The sequence below is a fragment of the Planococcus citri genome, chromosome 3 (assembly GCF_950023065.1).
Source record: "Planococcus citri chromosome 3, ihPlaCitr1.1, whole genome shotgun sequence".
In the NCBI taxonomy this organism is placed as follows: domain Eukaryota; kingdom Metazoa; phylum Arthropoda; class Insecta; order Hemiptera; family Pseudococcidae; genus Planococcus; species Planococcus citri.
In genome coordinates this window covers 49,685,667-49,700,905 of record NC_088679.1, presented here as the reverse complement: position 1 = coordinate 49,700,905, position 15,239 = coordinate 49,685,667, and the positions used below count along the sequence as shown (strand labels likewise).

Sequence of the window (15,239 nt, the reverse complement as noted above, 5' to 3'; positions counted from 1 at the left end):
GATCTCTAGAAATGGATATGGAATGCGAAAAGCTCAGTGGTTGTAGTTATTTCAACTTTTCATCAACAAGACATCAGTCAACACTTCAACAGTCAACACGCGTTGAAAACAAAAAACAACGAAGTTGAAATGTTAGTCATACGCATGCGTGTTTTATTTTGCGTGTATTGATAACAACCACAAGCGCACACGCACAGACAGAGACAGACACAAATCGCAAAGTAAGTTGGTTTACATTACTGAACTGAAGACACTTTCTTGAATAAAATATAATCAGTCAGAAATAATTGTGGTAAGTTTTTGATTTTATTACAACAATTCTCTTCGTTTTGTTTTAATGCAGCTCTTGCTTTGCGTTTCATCATTTCCTCACTAAATTATTATCCTGTACGATTTACCAATCCCGCTAGTGCGTAAGTACGAGTAATGATACTTTTGTTACCTTTTTCTTCGTCTGTGTTTGCCGGTTCCAATTCTTGCTCGATAGAACTACCATTCTTTAAAGCTGATTTTAATTCTCAATTGATTTTGTATTTTGTATTTAGAATGATGCGAGGAGGAGGAGGACGTCCATTGAACCGAGGCGCTCAATTACGGGTTCCGTACAAAACAGTGAAAACTCATGTGGCCAAGCCACCGTTTGATTTAACTATTTCTGAAAGTAGTTTTCAGAGAGTTCATCCGTCGAATGATGATAATTTCCAAGCGGTAGGTATTTATAAAAGTTCTTATTTGTACTGTTGAGCATAAACGTATGTATAATCTTGAGAATTCGTGCATTTTAGATGCTTCTGAAACGAGTGAGCGAACTGACTCCAACAGAAGCCGAATTGACCAACTTGAGTACTTTGATTACAGAAGTACAAAATGTGTTTCGTAATTTGATCGCATCTCCTGGGAATTTCAGCGGCTGTGTGAGTACTGTTCGAATATCTGTTGATCAAGTACAATTTATGAATTTACCCTACAATATATTGTAATTGTCTTCTTTCTGTAGCAAATTGAAGAATCTAGACCGGTCGGATCTTATAAAAAGGGAACCATTTTACGCGGACATAAAATTGCGGACGTTGTAGTTATTTTACAAACGTTACCTTTTCAAAAATCTATCGAGGTGCTCGCAGCCCGTGTTTTAGAAGATTTGAAAAAATCAACTAACATTCCCCAAGCTGACAGTGGGTATTATTACTACATTATTCAACCTATAAGTTGTGGTTCGAGACTATTTAATTTTTCTGTTTACAGAATACATTTATGAATTGAATGAAAATGGTTTCTTCATAAAAGGTGGTTTAGGGGGAGTACGGATTCGTATCGCTACTGTATCGACTAATTACAGTAAATTGGACCCTAACGTACACCTTCCTTTGAAAACGTTGGAAAATCACGCTGCTGCTATTAAACATGTGTATGAGACTTTAGTTAACCCAGAATCAAATTTCGTGATTTCGTGACGAACGTTCTTTTCTAATTTTCTTCATTTTCAGTCGGTGGTTCGAAGAAAGTGCTCCGAATCCTACAATAAGAAGTGTTGTGCGGCTTTTGCGCGATTTGAAGAATAGATTTGAAGGGCTCGCCGTTTTGTCTCCTTGGATGATTGATCTTCTGGTATTTTGGCTTGATCTTATATATTTTCTCTTCTCAGCGTACAGCACGTTTTGATATCACCACTTACTGAAATTAATTTTTTATTCCGTTTAGGCTTTTCATTGTGTTACGAATTATCCGAAGAAAGAACCATTAAACGAATGCGCTGCCTATAAACGTGCTCTACAACTACTTGCAGCTGGTTTATTTTTGATTGGATCAGCTGGTTGGTGTGAAAATGTTGAATAGATTTTCGTATGTTTGAACGAAGAACAATAAAATTTTAACGTAACACTGTTTTAGGTATTGCTGATCCGTGTGACAACAACAAATGGCTCCATAATGCTATGCCATATGAACAGCAAGATTTACTGTGTTTAACAGCTCAGAATTTGATTCGTGTGTTGGCGCACGGAGGATTTTCACCTCTGTTGAATGGAAAATCGAGTGAGTCGATCAATGTGCGATGTGTTGTAAGTTAGGAAGAGATAGTCATTTTTCTTTACTCTTCTATTTGCAGATATCGCTACAACAGCCACAATGTGGCAAGGAGTCGTTGTCAATCCTTTGGAGAAAGCTTATGAGAAACCCAAAGAACCAACTGTTGAAGAGATGGAAGTATCGACTACCGAAACGTGAACTCCTTTTTTTCCTTCCTTTCCTATTTTTTTACCGAGTATTTTTTTTATAACAGAACAAAAATTGGAAACGTATTTGTGTGAGTGTGTTTAATTATTAATCAACATGTAAAATTGTTATGATATGAGTTAAGAAAAACAACTAAACAATCCTATCTATAATTTGAATATAATTTTTTATCATCAGTAGTTGGTACGCCGCAAAACGAATTGAAAAAAAGTATACATCGATAAATATTGAAAATGTCACCGTTGACGTTGATTCGGTTATTAATTAGGTACTTATTTGACTAGAATGTTATCTTATTGAGTTAATACAATAGACGTCTGATCGTTCTCTTAGTTTACTTTACATATATCTATAAACATAAACGTATCGATAATTGACTAGAAAAAATTACAGTGTTTAGTGTTCACTTCTTTTTTTTACTTTGTTTACTGGAGTTTTTATAAGAGATTTTTTCCCATTCCTGAAATGAATAGTTACTCATAGAAGGTAGTGTATAGTATTCTAATCTAATACAGCAAAATACGTATAAAAATATAAAATAAAAAATCTAGATTTTGTGAAATACGCGAATTGGAATTGTCATGGTGAAAATCTGAATTATGTACAGTGACTAGAGAGATAGACTTGACTGCGCTACATACATTTTGATTTTCTAAAAACTGTCGATAAAAAAATGCCATCCTCATTACTTTTTTTGATTCTCTTAAGAAATAAGAAGCGATTTTAAAAATTAAGTAGAAAAGTATTCACCAGATTATTAGAGAAAGGAACGCTGCACGAATACCGAAAGGTAATTTTTATTGTCCTAAAGCGTCGAAAGATTTGAAATTTTATTCATAGTTTAACGCAAGGGTTATTCCTTTCAGAAAAGTCAACATTACTACAAGCTTTTTGAGGGTTTTTACCTTTAAGAACAGGAACTTTAAAGAGCACTCCTTGAGGCATGCACACACATAATTTAAAGTGAGATCCACTGTACTGAGAGGCATATCCTCGCTGATTTGTAAATGAAGTTTGAATATCTTTCATATTTATAGTAATGTTGCCAGCTAGTAAATGTATATCACCCTTTACACTTTTCAAATGAATATCACCATCGGCAAAGAATGTAACTTCTTTGCCTTTTACATTCATTCCTTCATTACCCTTTATTTTAGTAAGGGAGTCTGATTTAATTGTTAAATTTGAATTACTCGGGCTCACCAATCGATTAACGCGCAATCGTTTTATATCTAAATTAGATACGCCTTTTGGAATCTCATAATTGTTATTATGCGTTGAAAACACTGTTTTTTGAGTGACAGGATCAACCACTTGGAAATGATCAATGTTCGAAAATGATATTTCATCATTTGTAAGTTTCATTTTGTCACTAGAGATCATGTCTTTATAATTGTTCAAAGCCATTACAACAAATCCTTCATTACTTCTAACTTGTAAAGGAATATCTTGAAAACCTTTCAGAGCTTCTTCATTGTACACAATGTAATCGAAATCCGTATCACCGTATAATTTGATAATTTCTTCTTTAGATAGCATTTCCATACTTTCCATCCCTTCGCCAATACGTAGAACGTTGATCATAATGATCAACACAGTGAAATTCACCGCAGCCATGAAGAATATAATTAGAATCAAAAGCCAGAATATATAGGTTTTTTGAGGCATGATATTCGGAGCTCGGTCCAGCTGTGTAACTGAGGTTGAATTCGACATCGCTGCACTGAAAAATGAACCGAAATCATAGCAAAGAAGTTAAATTTAAAAAATTCAGTATCAAAAACAAAAATTACCTCGCGCGATTAGAATACTTTTGTGACCTCCTTTTCATCAGTGATTCAGTTTTTTGAATCAGTCTACCTCCACAGCCTTCCACAACTTTGCCGCTATCGTTATCCGATATAACACTCATTTTCGAATAAACTATGGAGAAATTATCTATTGTTCTATTGCTCTTATTATTTTAAATCATTATTTCATAATAGTAATTATATGATCGTACTTTCGTACTTAGAAGGAAATATCTCAGAAAGGTAACTTCACAATATCAGTTAAACATATTTTGATTTTTCAATTTTCCATTTAAAAAGACACAAAAACAAACGTGTGCAATGAACGCCCATTCAAAAAGAAAAAAGTAAACAAGATTGAAAAAGGGCGAATGAATTTGAGAAAGTTCAACTTTGAGAAATCGAGAAAACCCTGGGAAAAGGGGAATGGGATATTCAAAAATGATAACAGAGAAAATGTTGCTCAAAAATTTTGAAAAAAAGTTACAACAAATAATGTTGATGTTGATTGTTGCTTGTCTTGCGAGTTGCGACAAAAACATGAGTGTGATCAGTGTGATCCAGTGCATGATTTTTTCACCAACATCCTTAATTTTGACTCATTGTTACACGTGTTCATATTGCAAAAATCCCTTTATTTCACAGTTCGTATGCAATTGTGCAAAAATTCTAGCAAAAAATGGAATATTTTTAATTGAATTTATTACCTTCCTTTTCTCTGCAATTTTGCATTGCTATTTGTTATCAATTGTCAATCATCTTTCATTCATGTTATTCATTTCATTTCATGTAATGGAAAAGTTGAAAAAGAGAATTTTTTCATCATTGTTGCCTGCAGTAATTTTCATTTTTTTGCCGAAGAATGATTGATAAGCTTGCACTTGCAATGAAATTGAAAATGAAAAATTGAAAAATAATGCATACTAGAATTGAAATTTTGGAAGAAAATTGATTAATTGATCCGTTTTTGACAATTTGCTTTTGTTTTGTTTCGTAAAGTCGTATTCACCTTCCAAATTCTCACGATCTCATCTCACTTCCACTTTTAGAATAAGGCGCATACATTTTCATAAATTCAAATTTGGAATTGATAAAGCATTGTGAAAGTGTCTTTTTGTTGTACAAAGTTCCTAAGTTTTATTACGATCGCTGCTGTGAAGCATGGTTCATTTCCTAAGAATTGCTGAGTCGCCTTCATTACATAGAGTATCCAACCAATGTTTTCGTTATTTAGCGACCGAAGGAATCCAATGTAGGGTAAGTACGGTTTGGATTTCGAAGTAGATGAATGTAATGTGGATGTGTTGCCAATTCCAATTTTATGCGCATGTTACAGAAAGGTCTAGTTCTTGGAGTACATTGTAATGAAAAAGATGAGCTGAAATTCACTCAGGCTGCTGAAACTTACGATAAACAAGTGTCGGGAAAGCTTCAACAACACTTGAATATGTAAGTGAAAGTCTTGTTTATGTGGTGCTCTTTTTTGCTGTCCAATTACCAAAGTTCCACTCGTAGGAATTTCTATTGTATTTTTATTTTGTTTTCATCTCTCTCGCCCGCTTCCTTAATGTTGAAAATTTTTATTTTCATTCGATTGAATTATGTTTCAGATATAGTTAAAAATTATCTGTAATAATGTCAAGCGGGCGAGAGATGATATTTCCATCACCCGTTCGTTCGCGGCCCATGAAACGTCAACATCCCACCGTGCCTAGCGGAATTAGTGGAACATTTGAAGACAAAACAAACGATTTCTTGTGCCCGATATGTTTCGATGTTTTAGAAGAAGCTCATATTACTCGGTGTGGTCATACATTTTGTTTTCGGTGCATATCCAAAGCTCTTGAAGTAAATCATCGTTGCCCGAAATGCAGTTTCGCGCTAGCAGGAATTGAACACACGTTTCCGAATTTTTTACTAAACGAGTTAATCGCCAAATACAAATCTCGTTTGAAAGCAGCAGAAGAATTGGGGTTAACACTGGACTATCCCTTTGATCGAGGAAGTTCTTCACAAAGTAATTCTGATGGATTAAAAGATTTTGTTGCTTCCGAATCGCAAAATTTATCGTTACCGGATGTAAATGTTATGTTGGAGGTTTTGCAACAGCGTAAACAACGCTTGGAAGCGGAATCATGCGCTACTCAAAATAAGTTACTGTACGAATTTCTTAAGAACTTATTACGTTTAAAAGAGAGACAGCTATGTGATATAACCAAGGAAGTGAGCATAATTAAAAAAGATATCGAAGAAGTCGAAGAAATTCTTCGAAATTCCGATTCCGACAGCAGTAGCAGCTCTTTTGAGAAAACTTCCGAAGATCCTGTGTCGAAAAAAGAAGCCGTAGTTCCTGATAGGAAAGAATCCAATCGAACGGAGAGTTTTAATAGCATTCACAAAAGTACAGAAATTACCCAGTCTTCCTTTTCGTTACGTAATCAAATAATACAGGCGCATTTCGATGATTTCGTCAAGTGCTATTTCGCTTGCAGAGCTAAAGAAATTACTTTTGGTAAAAGTAACGACAAATGCTCATCTTCGAGCGATACCAGTGTCAGCAACATAACGGGTTTAGACACATTTAGAGATAATCTGATTAAATTTTCTAGATACAGTAAACTCAGACCACTAGCAACGTTAAGCTATTCTAATGATATATTCAACAACTCGACAATCGTCTCTAGTATAGAATTCGATAAAGATAACGAATTTTTCGCTATTGCTGGTGTTACAAAACGTATTAAAGTTTACGAATATGCTCAAGTTATTCAAGATACGGTCGATGTCCATTATCCTTGCACCGAAATGGTATCGTCTTCGAAAATCTCATGTATTAGTTGGAACTCTTACCACAAAGGAGTTCTGGCTAGCAGTGATTATGAAGGTACGGTTACCATATGGGATGTGAGTACCAGTCAAAGAACGAAAACATTTCAAGAACATGAAAAACGATGCTGGAGCGTTGATTTCAATAACGTAGATACACGTTTAATTGCTTCCGGTTCAGACGACGCACGCGTCAAACTTTGGTCACTAAATGAAGAACACTCCATAGCTTCGTTGGAAGCGAAAGCGAACGTTTGCTGCGTAAAATTTAATCCTAAAAGTTCATGTCATCTTGCTTTTGGTTCAGCTGATCACTGTGTTCATTATTACGATTTAAGAAACATGAAACACGCGCTAGCTGTGTTCAAAGGTCATCGAAAAGCAGTCTCCTACGTCAAATTTCTGAGTAGAGAAGACATTGTTTCAGCATCGACGGATAGCCAATTGAAATTATGGAATATTAATGCTTCTCATTGTTTGCGTTCTTACGTGGGGCATATTAATGAAAAAAATTTTGTAGGACTTGCCACAGACGGTGACTACATTGCTTGTGGCTCCGAAAATAACTCTCTGTATATTTATTATAAAGGGTTGTGTAAGAAATTGCTGCACTATAAATTCGATGGGTTGTGTAGTGTCTTGGAAAAAGAAGAGAAAGATGATGATGTGAATGAATTTGTTTCTGCAGTTTGTTGGAAACAGTTATCCAATGTTGTTATTGCTGCCAATAGCCAAGGAACGATCAAAATCCTCGAGTTGATATAATCTCGCATTATCTGACTTTAGTTGTACTTTTTTTCTCGTTGATGAATCTTACCTTCTTATAGATTTTATTTGTTCATTTGTTCTTTCGATTGTTTGTTTGTTTTTCATCTCAAATTTCGTTTTATTGAAATATTTTGTATCTATATTTTTTTGTTTTAAGTACTTGCTGCCACTGCTGCGTAAACAATTCTGTTAATTTGGGGTACAAATATTTATGAATTTTTTATAGGGCTGTTATATTGTTTTAGAAGTAAACGTGTCGTATTGTTACAAATTATGAGTATTTAATTCATGTTACCTAACAAGTTGTATTATTTTTTCATCATTTTTCTGTATTTATTTGGATATTAGCGATGTCGTATTGTTACAAATTATGAGTATTTAATTCATGTTACCTAACAAGTTGTATTATTTTTTCATCATTTTTCTGTATTTATTTGGATATTAGCGATAGCTTACTTACGAATCGAATGTAGGTATGTTATCTCGTGGTGTAAAGAATTACCTTATTTCTATTTAAATTATTCATCAGTCGATAGTATTTCATTCAAATTTCGTCTCGATACTGTTCAATTTTTCTAGGAATTTTCTTCTAGCTGCTAATTGTAAAGATTATCAAAATAAAGTAATTCTTCGTTTCATTTTATTCGTTCGTTTTTCATTTTTTTGATAATTTGTTGAATGGGTTATCTCTTTTCATTTACATTATATCACAGTTTTCTTATTAAGAGATGACTTGAAAATGCTCATGACTTGATATGTTCACTTTTCATCTAGTGTGAAATCAAGTTTGAAACCTGGGTCCGCAAAAGTTTTCTACTCCTTGTGCTCGAATTACGATGGCGTTGCTTTGGTTGGATTGCCGAAAGATAGTACAAATTACGACGCATTGGAAGAAATCAACGAGAAGAAAGAAAGTATCAGAATCGCTGCTGCAGGTAAAATAATAATTTTAGTCTTGAAAATATCACTTAAGAATTTGATGTGCTCGAAGTAACTTTCTTTTTTTCCAATTGCTGTAGCCGGATGTCGCAGTTTACAGGCGCACGAATTTGATAGTATAACGACCGAAAGTTTTAATGATTCTGAAGCAGCTGCAGAAGGTTCGCATTTAGGTGTTTGGAAATTTCAAGAATTTAAAAATAAGGAAAAAGTAAAGTCGCAACCTCGGGTTTCCCTTCTGAATGGAAATGAGTAAGTGATACGAGCAATAATCTACTGGAATTTTATTTTTACCTCATTTTCAATTCTTAAAAAAAAAAAATCATAATTTAGAGAGGATTGGAAAATTGGCTGTATAAAAGCGGATGCTCAAAACGTAGCCAGAAGATTAGCAGACATGCCCAGTAATAAAATGACGCCTTCCATATTTGCCAATGTGAGTGTCTTTTCCAACTTACCGATTTCTTCAAATTGAATATTGAAATTATTAATTTCTTGCTCATTTAAGGTCGCCGAAAAATTGTTAAGTCCTTGTGGAATAGAGGTGAAAATCCATCACAAAGACTGGATTTTGAATAAGAAAATGGAAGCTTTTTACAGCGTGGCAAAAGGCTCTACCGAACCTCCCGTGTTCCTAGAACTTAAATATCAACACGGCCCTAAAAATTCTAAGCCTATTGTATTCGTAGGTAATTTACGACTACTTATTTATTCTACGAAGTGTTACTGGAATTGCTCAACTTGAAAATTCGGATTCGAATTGTTTCAGGCAAGGGTGTTACCTTTGACAGCGGTGGAATTAGTTTGAAACCTTCGGCATCTATGGATGAAATGAGAGCTGATATGGGCGGAGCAGCTTGTGTTTTAGCTACAATGTTATCAGTTGCTCAGCTGGAATTACCAATTAATTTTATAGGTTTGTATTTCAATTGGAAATGTTTATACTATTTTTGTACAGTATTCACTGCAACTAACCTTATTCATTTTAACACGTTTCTTAGGTTTAATACCGTTATGTGAAAACATGCCGAGTGGAATGGCAAATAAACCGGGTGATATTGTCACTGCTATGAATGGCAAAACTATTCAAATCGATAATACTGATGCAGAAGGAAGACTCATTTTAGCGGATGCGCTTTGTTATGCTGCCTCGTTTGATCCAAAATTCACTCTCGATATCGCTACCCTTACTGGTGCTTATTCAAGCTAGAATTAATTATGAAGTGAAAATCAATGCCGAAAAGAATTAATTTACAAGTTGATGTATTTTCAGGCGCAATGAGAGTAGCTCTAGGTGGTGTAGCTACCGGAGTTTTTTCCAATTCTAACGAATTATGGAAAGAACTATCTCAAGCTGGGGCGTATACCGGCGATCGTGTTTGGCGGTTTCCTTTGTGGAAATGCTACTCTAAAAATATTACTGGTAATTATTGTTACTACGCACGCATACTCAATACTCATGTATTGAGAAAAAGAAATAGTAAGGTAATAATGTTCAATTTTTTTCTACAGAATATCCTGCTGTTGATGTGAATAATGTTGGTAAAGGAAAAGGCGGAGGAGCTTGTACTGCTGCTGCATTCCTCAAAGTATGAAATAAAACGTCCTTATTATCTCGGGAATTATTCACAAGTTTTTACTTATCATTTGTTTTACTACAGGAATTCAGTCCTCCTGGAGATTGGCTCCATTTAGATATTGCTGGTGTGATGGGACCCAAAGACGACCTTCCCTACTTACATTCTGGTATGACTGGGAGACCTACCAGAACGTTGACTCAATTTTTAATGCAACTTTCAGAGAAAAAATAGTCGTGAGTTATAAGTTTTTATTTTTTCTTATCGTTGATCAATTTTCAATAAAATTTCCAATTTGTTAATACTAATTGAAGCATGTTCATTTTTTAAAATTACATTATGAACGGTTGGATTACATTTTCTTTTTTCACTTTTTTATACTTCTTCCATAATACTTCAATATTAATAGTTATAAATCCCGATAAGAATCCTGAAATTTGATTCAAAACATTGAACTATTCAGGTATTACTATTATGTAAAGCATGCGATTTTTTTTCGTAATTCACAACACTTACCAAGAAATAAAACGAAAAATGAGCCTTGTATGTCATCTAGATTGACTGTGTGGTTTGTTACGTCTGTTTGTTTATTCTTCCAACATTTATCTCGTTTTGGCAAGTATTCCAACATCCATTTCTCTATCAATCCTACGTGTTGCATTCTTTCAATTCTGTAATGAGTGAATAATTTTTTTTTATCCATATTTTTATGTGATATAAACTAATTAACATAAAATAATTACTCTCGATTGATCAATTTCAAGTAAGGATTATGAAGGGCAGTAATCATAGCTAATCTTTCTTCAAGAAATTCATTTTTGCCTTTAAAAAAAACCATGCTGGAAAGATAACTAGGAACAATTTTTTAAAAGTATTATGACATTCGCTTACCTAGAGCAAAATCACAACTGTTGGTACGTTGAAATTCACGTTTTAATAGAAATAAAAGATTCGTTTTTCGATGTATGTACACGTGTTTTCCGCTGCGTACTCTATCCATGAGTCCAGCTGATACTCCGGTGTGTAATTCAGCTTTATCGTATAATTGCTTAAGTTTTGGTTCATCTTGTAAATCCTTTAACAATTATTATTGGTACCTTTAATCAGTATTTTGTGTGGCCAATTTAGAAGAACTTTTCGTAAATATTTACCAAAAGTAATTTTTGTAAACTAGAACGGTTTGGTATTCCCCATGTAATACCATCTTCGCCAGCTTTCAGTAGTTCATTGATATTAGTGACCATGGTTGCCATTTGTGGAAATGTCAAAAATGCAACCAAGTTTCCACTGTAGGTGGTCACTATAACTAAAACAAATAACCACCATGTAGCCACAACTAGACGGCCGCTATCTGCTTCTGGTAAATACGTTCCCCCTGCAAAATATGTCTTACTATATTTTGTGTATGAAAAGAGACGAAATCGCATTATGTTTTTTGCATCCTTACCTTGTTGTAGTAATGCTCCATAAATGTACCAAAAGCAATTAATTGGGTGGCTCAAGCCACCTGCGTGTTTAATGTTGTAATATTCGTAGTACGGAGTATATCTATGAAAATAATTCAATATAGGTGTTACTAGTAACACGGATACAGCAATTGAAACCCATATCTGTAAATACATATTCGAAATTACGTGATGATGATGGAACCAAAAAGAAAACAAAAGCAAGATACGAATGAACCTACTCCCAATGTGAAAGGTGCTGTGAAAAGAAGCGCCCTGGATACTGGTTGAGCTTTCGCCGTCAATATGTTGTAAGATTCTATAGCAATTGGTGTCGTATAGTTAATAGAGAATTTAAATTTGGGATCTATGGGGAAAGCTGCGCCTCCTAAGAAAACCTGAAGAACAAGAAATTGAAGTTAGGTGCCTATTTACTCTGTACACCAACTTATGCATTAAAATTTTGTTTTAAGTTTTCTTTTCAAACGTACTTTTTTTTGTTGTACCAAGTCGGACATTTTATTCCATGTTTGTTCTAGTAGGGAACTATCATCCTCTCCTTGTAACATCTGAAACAGATTTTTTGCTGAAAATCTCTTTAAAATTCTCACAAATCTATACGCTATTTAAAAGAATTTACCTCAATTTTTTCCGTAATTTTGGAACTATTTGAAAACCCTTCGGTGTTATTTGACGTGATTATAATATTACATCTGAAATTTCATTAACGGTAGCTTTCAAACCAATTTCACAAAATTTAATTGGATTGGGGGGAACCTTACCTATTACTACATAGGTACCCATAACAGGTACTAGGTAGGTAAGGTACCTGGATGAATTCAAACTTACGTGAAGTTCAAACTGAACGATAACTCATTTATGATTTCAAAAACAAGTCCTCTATATTCTTCAACGTGACCTGATTCATTCATTCTTAGAATTTGCCAAGGAGGGTACTGTATCATTCAATAATAATTAATTAATTAATTAATTATCAATCGATTTGAAGTAGGTATATGTTTCTATTTTATATTGAAATTGATGTTCTCACGTGAAAAGTGACTATCGAAAGAGTTCTTTTTTTAAATCCATGTTCGATGTGAGGGAATACAAAATCATTCAACTTGAAACCAGTTTGTATTTGCCACATCCCTGACGCTGATAACTCAGCAATTGCCGGAGTTTCACGAAATTCTATTCCCCAAGTGTCAGCAGTTATCACAACCCAAGAAGTACAGTTACCGCAGACACCCGTTTCGCTTAATTTTGCCTAAAATAATATCATTGTTTGTCATTTAATTATCAGTGTCGGGATTTAGAAAAAAATGACTTAAGCTACAGAAACTAAAAAGATAGGTAGTATAGTACATATCTTCTTACTTTTATGTATGATATTATGGATTCTCTCCTATCCCTTTTGGTAGGTTTTATGGATTCCCATTCTTCTTCGGATATTTCTTTAGAAAGTCCAAGTTCTTCAAAAATATTTGCTTCCAGTCCCAACATTAAAATTTTGAGTAATTCTTGTATGTGACATAACATACCGTACTAGAAAATTAAATCCATTATTTGTTCATAATTTGAAGTAAAGGATGAATTTTGATGAACTATGTATTCTTACAATGCATGTTTTCCCAGATATCGATTTGTTAACAATGAAACTAAAATTTTCTCCTTCCGATATTAAACCAGAAAATGTGTCTAAATTAAATGGCCCGGTATTCATGTCTGGTATAATAATTAACCATTGATCGATCGGTGAAGTTAATCCAAAACGTTGAGCCTAAACAAAATATTTATCCTAGGTGCCAACTGATCATGTTGAGAAATAGATCATGAAAATCAATTCATCTGCTTACCGTTTCAATTATCAATGATACTGCGTCGAATCGTACGATCACCATGAAATTATGATTTTTATTTGTGTGGGGAAATTTATAAAACATATCGTAGACTATTTTTCTCCTGAAATTTCACATTTGAGCCTATTCTTAGTACATACAGTATAATAAAGCTAGGCACGTTAATGTGCTCCTTCAGAGATTTGTCTCTTAAATAATTATATGTTGGTATATCACCTCTCCCAATCAGTTTCTGCTGGCAGCAATTTGAATATCATAACACTGACGTGATCTTGCAATGACTGTTTACCGGAAAGTGCTGCTGCAATGTCATTTATTTGTTCATCACCTGACATTTATCACAAAAATGAAATTTTTAAATTGTCAACCAAAAGTAAATTTACGTACAGGCAGATAAATATGTATAAATGAAAAAATTACTTATAGAATCATCGTGTATAAGTGTTGCAGTTTTCCAGTTTACAGCTTTTGATTGTTGTAAATCAATTATCAATTGCGGTAACTCGGAACCGTCACTCGCTAGTGGAATTGTAATCGCTTCATTGACAGGTAACCGTTTACATTGATTGTCTAAATTAGTGGTAAACAATGAACTTAGGTATATAACAAGATATCTAGGCTTACCTATCTATTGAATTAAATTTTTAAAAAGTTCACCTGTTATGGCTAAGTACATTATATCTTTATCTTCAGCATTATTGTGCAGATTCCAAATATCGTGACAGTTACCAATTGCTAATATTGCAGTTAATTCTGTTATGGTAAACTCAAAGTAATTATCGAAAATAATTACCTACTTAACGTGAAGAGTGAAAAAGAATACACAACTTAGGCTGACCTTTTGTTAGTTTGATGTCCATATTAGTGAATAGTTCCACAGAGAGCATGCCATGTTCAATGTGAGTTTCTTTCAACGACTTTTTATGTGTTTCGATGACATCTCTCAATTGCACTTCTTGTGATGAGATGAAAGATGGATCAGCTACGATGACTGAGAAGGTGAGGTAGTTATTGAGTATTTGTTGAAAATTTAGTTATTCTAATTATTTTAAATTAAATTTGAGTATTAGCCTACCGATTGAATCGTTGATAAGCGGTGAGTTAGCATTATTTTGAAAAGTTTTGCAGATGAGAAAATTCCATAACAGTGCGACATACTGCCAATAATTCATGTTTCTGTAATACTGCTCGGTATTTTTAACCAACTTCTGCCATACTGCTCGGCATTTCTAACCAACATTTCTTTATTATTCACAGCATTTATGGAGTACCGAGATTTTTAACGACAAAAATGAATTATTGAGTGTTTAATTTACTGTAAGTAATCATACTCGGGTAATAATCGCACAATGCTTGAAAATTACTGAAGAACTTGCCATTACATGTGGCAACATGTGGGTAGAAATCGTGATTACTTCGATATGTGCGTGTTCATAGAAATAGGTCAATTTAATAAATAATGAAAATGTTGTTAATTTACGTCTAGGAAAAGGGTAAGTAAATGAACTTGACGAATTCTTCAAATTGAACTGTTCTGAATTCTGAGATCAGTTATTGAAACATGTTCGACGCGATCTTACCTACTTACAATAGGCAATTGAAAATAAAAATTGACTCATCAAGACGTTTTTGAAGAAACATCATTAATTACCAATATGTTGTTCGAAGACCACGAGAACAAAAAATGAATCTGAAAAATACAAAACCCTTTTAATTGCAAAGACACGTATCTTGCACTTTTACCGCACACTAGTTCAGAATAGGTAGGTAGGTAGGTAGGTGTACTAGGTAGAGGTA

At 33.9% G+C, this 15,239-nt stretch overlaps 4 protein-coding genes across 7 annotated transcripts; 2 read left to right on the top strand and 2 right to left on the bottom strand.

Moving 5' to 3' along the window:
* Positions 1-137: 137 nt before the first annotated feature.
* LOC135839049 (interleukin enhancer-binding factor 2 homolog) lies at positions 138-2,641 on the top strand. Of its 2 annotated transcripts, XM_065354903.1 has the most exons (10): positions 138-221; positions 344-413; positions 546-708; positions 786-914; positions 998-1,175; positions 1,246-1,408; positions 1,488-1,608; positions 1,702-1,813; positions 1,891-2,034; positions 2,108-2,641. In XM_065354903.1, the coding sequence occupies exons 3-10, from the start codon at positions 547-549 to the stop codon at positions 2,224-2,226; spliced, it is 1,128 nt and encodes a 375-aa protein (XP_065210975.1). In that variant the 5' UTR covers positions 138-221; positions 344-413; position 546; the 3' UTR covers positions 2,227-2,641. The 2 variants fall into 2 exon arrangements, with proteins under 2 accessions (XP_065210975.1, XP_065210974.1); XM_065354902.1 differs by lacking the exon at positions 344-413 and having other exon boundaries at positions 138-292.
* Scgbeta (sarcoglycan beta) lies at positions 2,301-4,474 on the bottom strand. The gene is made up of 2 exons (XM_065354904.1): positions 4,029-4,474; positions 2,301-3,958 (listed from the first exon to the last, which is right to left on the bottom strand). Exons 1-2 carry the CDS (start codon positions 4,145-4,147, stop codon positions 3,070-3,072), a joined length of 1,008 nt encoding a protein of 335 aa, XP_065210976.1. The 5' UTR covers positions 4,148-4,474; the 3' UTR covers positions 2,301-3,069.
* A 396-nt stretch (positions 4,475-4,870) lies between these two features.
* On the top strand, positions 4,871-10,492 carry LOC135839047 (E3 ubiquitin-protein ligase COP1-like). Of its 2 annotated transcripts, XM_065354900.1 has the most exons (11): positions 4,871-5,282; positions 5,362-5,474; positions 8,394-8,554; positions 8,639-8,810; positions 8,892-8,994; positions 9,067-9,247; positions 9,328-9,474; positions 9,560-9,751; positions 9,832-9,981; positions 10,071-10,147; positions 10,220-10,492. In XM_065354900.1, the coding sequence occupies exons 1-11, from the start codon at positions 5,187-5,189 to the stop codon at positions 10,367-10,369; spliced, it is 1,542 nt and encodes a 513-aa protein (XP_065210972.1). In that variant the 5' UTR covers positions 4,871-5,186; the 3' UTR covers positions 10,370-10,492. The 2 variants fall into 2 exon arrangements, with proteins under 2 accessions (XP_065210972.1, XP_065210971.1); XM_065354899.1 differs by lacking the exons at positions 4,871-5,282; positions 8,394-8,554; positions 8,639-8,810; ... (5 more) ...; positions 10,071-10,147; positions 10,220-10,492 and adding an exon at positions 5,636-8,262.
* LOC135839046 (ionotropic receptor 93a-like) lies at positions 10,373-15,157 on the bottom strand. 2 transcript variants are annotated; one of them, XM_065354897.1, is made up of 19 exons: positions 14,518-15,157; positions 14,281-14,433; positions 14,100-14,195; positions 13,863-14,012; positions 13,659-13,770; positions 13,440-13,545; positions 13,202-13,363; positions 12,961-13,128; positions 12,632-12,850; positions 12,430-12,536; positions 12,221-12,293; positions 12,072-12,149; positions 11,823-11,978; positions 11,583-11,745; positions 11,287-11,510; positions 11,027-11,210; positions 10,879-10,957; positions 10,652-10,806; positions 10,373-10,565 (listed from the first exon to the last, which is right to left on the bottom strand). In XM_065354897.1, exons 1-19 carry the CDS (start codon positions 14,612-14,614, stop codon positions 10,468-10,470), a joined length of 2,580 nt encoding a protein of 859 aa, XP_065210969.1. In that variant the 5' UTR covers positions 14,615-15,157; the 3' UTR covers positions 10,373-10,467. The 2 variants fall into 2 exon arrangements, with proteins under 2 accessions (XP_065210969.1, XP_065210970.1); XM_065354898.1 differs by lacking the exons at positions 10,373-10,565; positions 10,879-10,957 and having other exon boundaries at positions 10,657-10,806.
* Between the last annotated feature and the right edge of the window lie 82 nt (positions 15,158-15,239).

What these genes read in the sequence shown, in the direction of transcription:
- LOC135839046 (XM_065354897.1), bottom strand. Translation starts at nt 14,614, where the DNA reads ATGAATTATTGGCAGTATGTCGCACTGTTATGGAATTTTCTCATCTGC. An exon ending in TCGTTCAGTTTGAACTTCAC is followed by an intron (nt 12,294 to 12,429) that starts GTAAGTTTGAAT and finishes ATGAAATTTCAG; the next exon opens with ATGTAATATTATAATCACGT. An exon ending in TGGAGCATTACTACAACAAG is followed by an intron (nt 11,511 to 11,582) that starts GTAAGGATGCAA and finishes CATATTTTGCAG; the next exon opens with GGGGAACGTATTTACCAGAA.
- LOC135839049 (XM_065354903.1), top strand. Translation starts at nt 547, where the DNA reads ATGATGCGAGGAGGAGGAGGACGTCCATTGAACCGAGGCGCTCAATTA. An exon ending in CTGGGAATTTCAGCGGCTGT is followed by an intron (nt 915 to 997) that starts GTGAGTACTGTT and finishes TTCTTTCTGTAG; the next exon opens with CAAATTGAAGAATCTAGACC. An exon ending in CTTGGATGATTGATCTTCTG is followed by an intron (nt 1,609 to 1,701) that starts GTATTTTGGCTT and finishes TATTCCGTTTAG; the next exon opens with GCTTTTCATTGTGTTACGAA.
- Scgbeta (XM_065354904.1), bottom strand. Translation starts at nt 4,147, where the DNA reads ATGAGTGTTATATCGGATAACGATAGCGGCAAAGTTGTGGAAGGCTGT. An exon ending in AAGTATTCTAATCGCGCGAG is followed by an intron (nt 3,959 to 4,028) that starts GTAATTTTTGTT and finishes TTCATTTTTCAG; the next exon opens with TGCAGCGATGTCGAATTCAA.
- LOC135839047 (XM_065354899.1), top strand. Translation starts at nt 5,661, where the DNA reads ATGTCAAGCGGGCGAGAGATGATATTTCCATCACCCGTTCGTTCGCGG.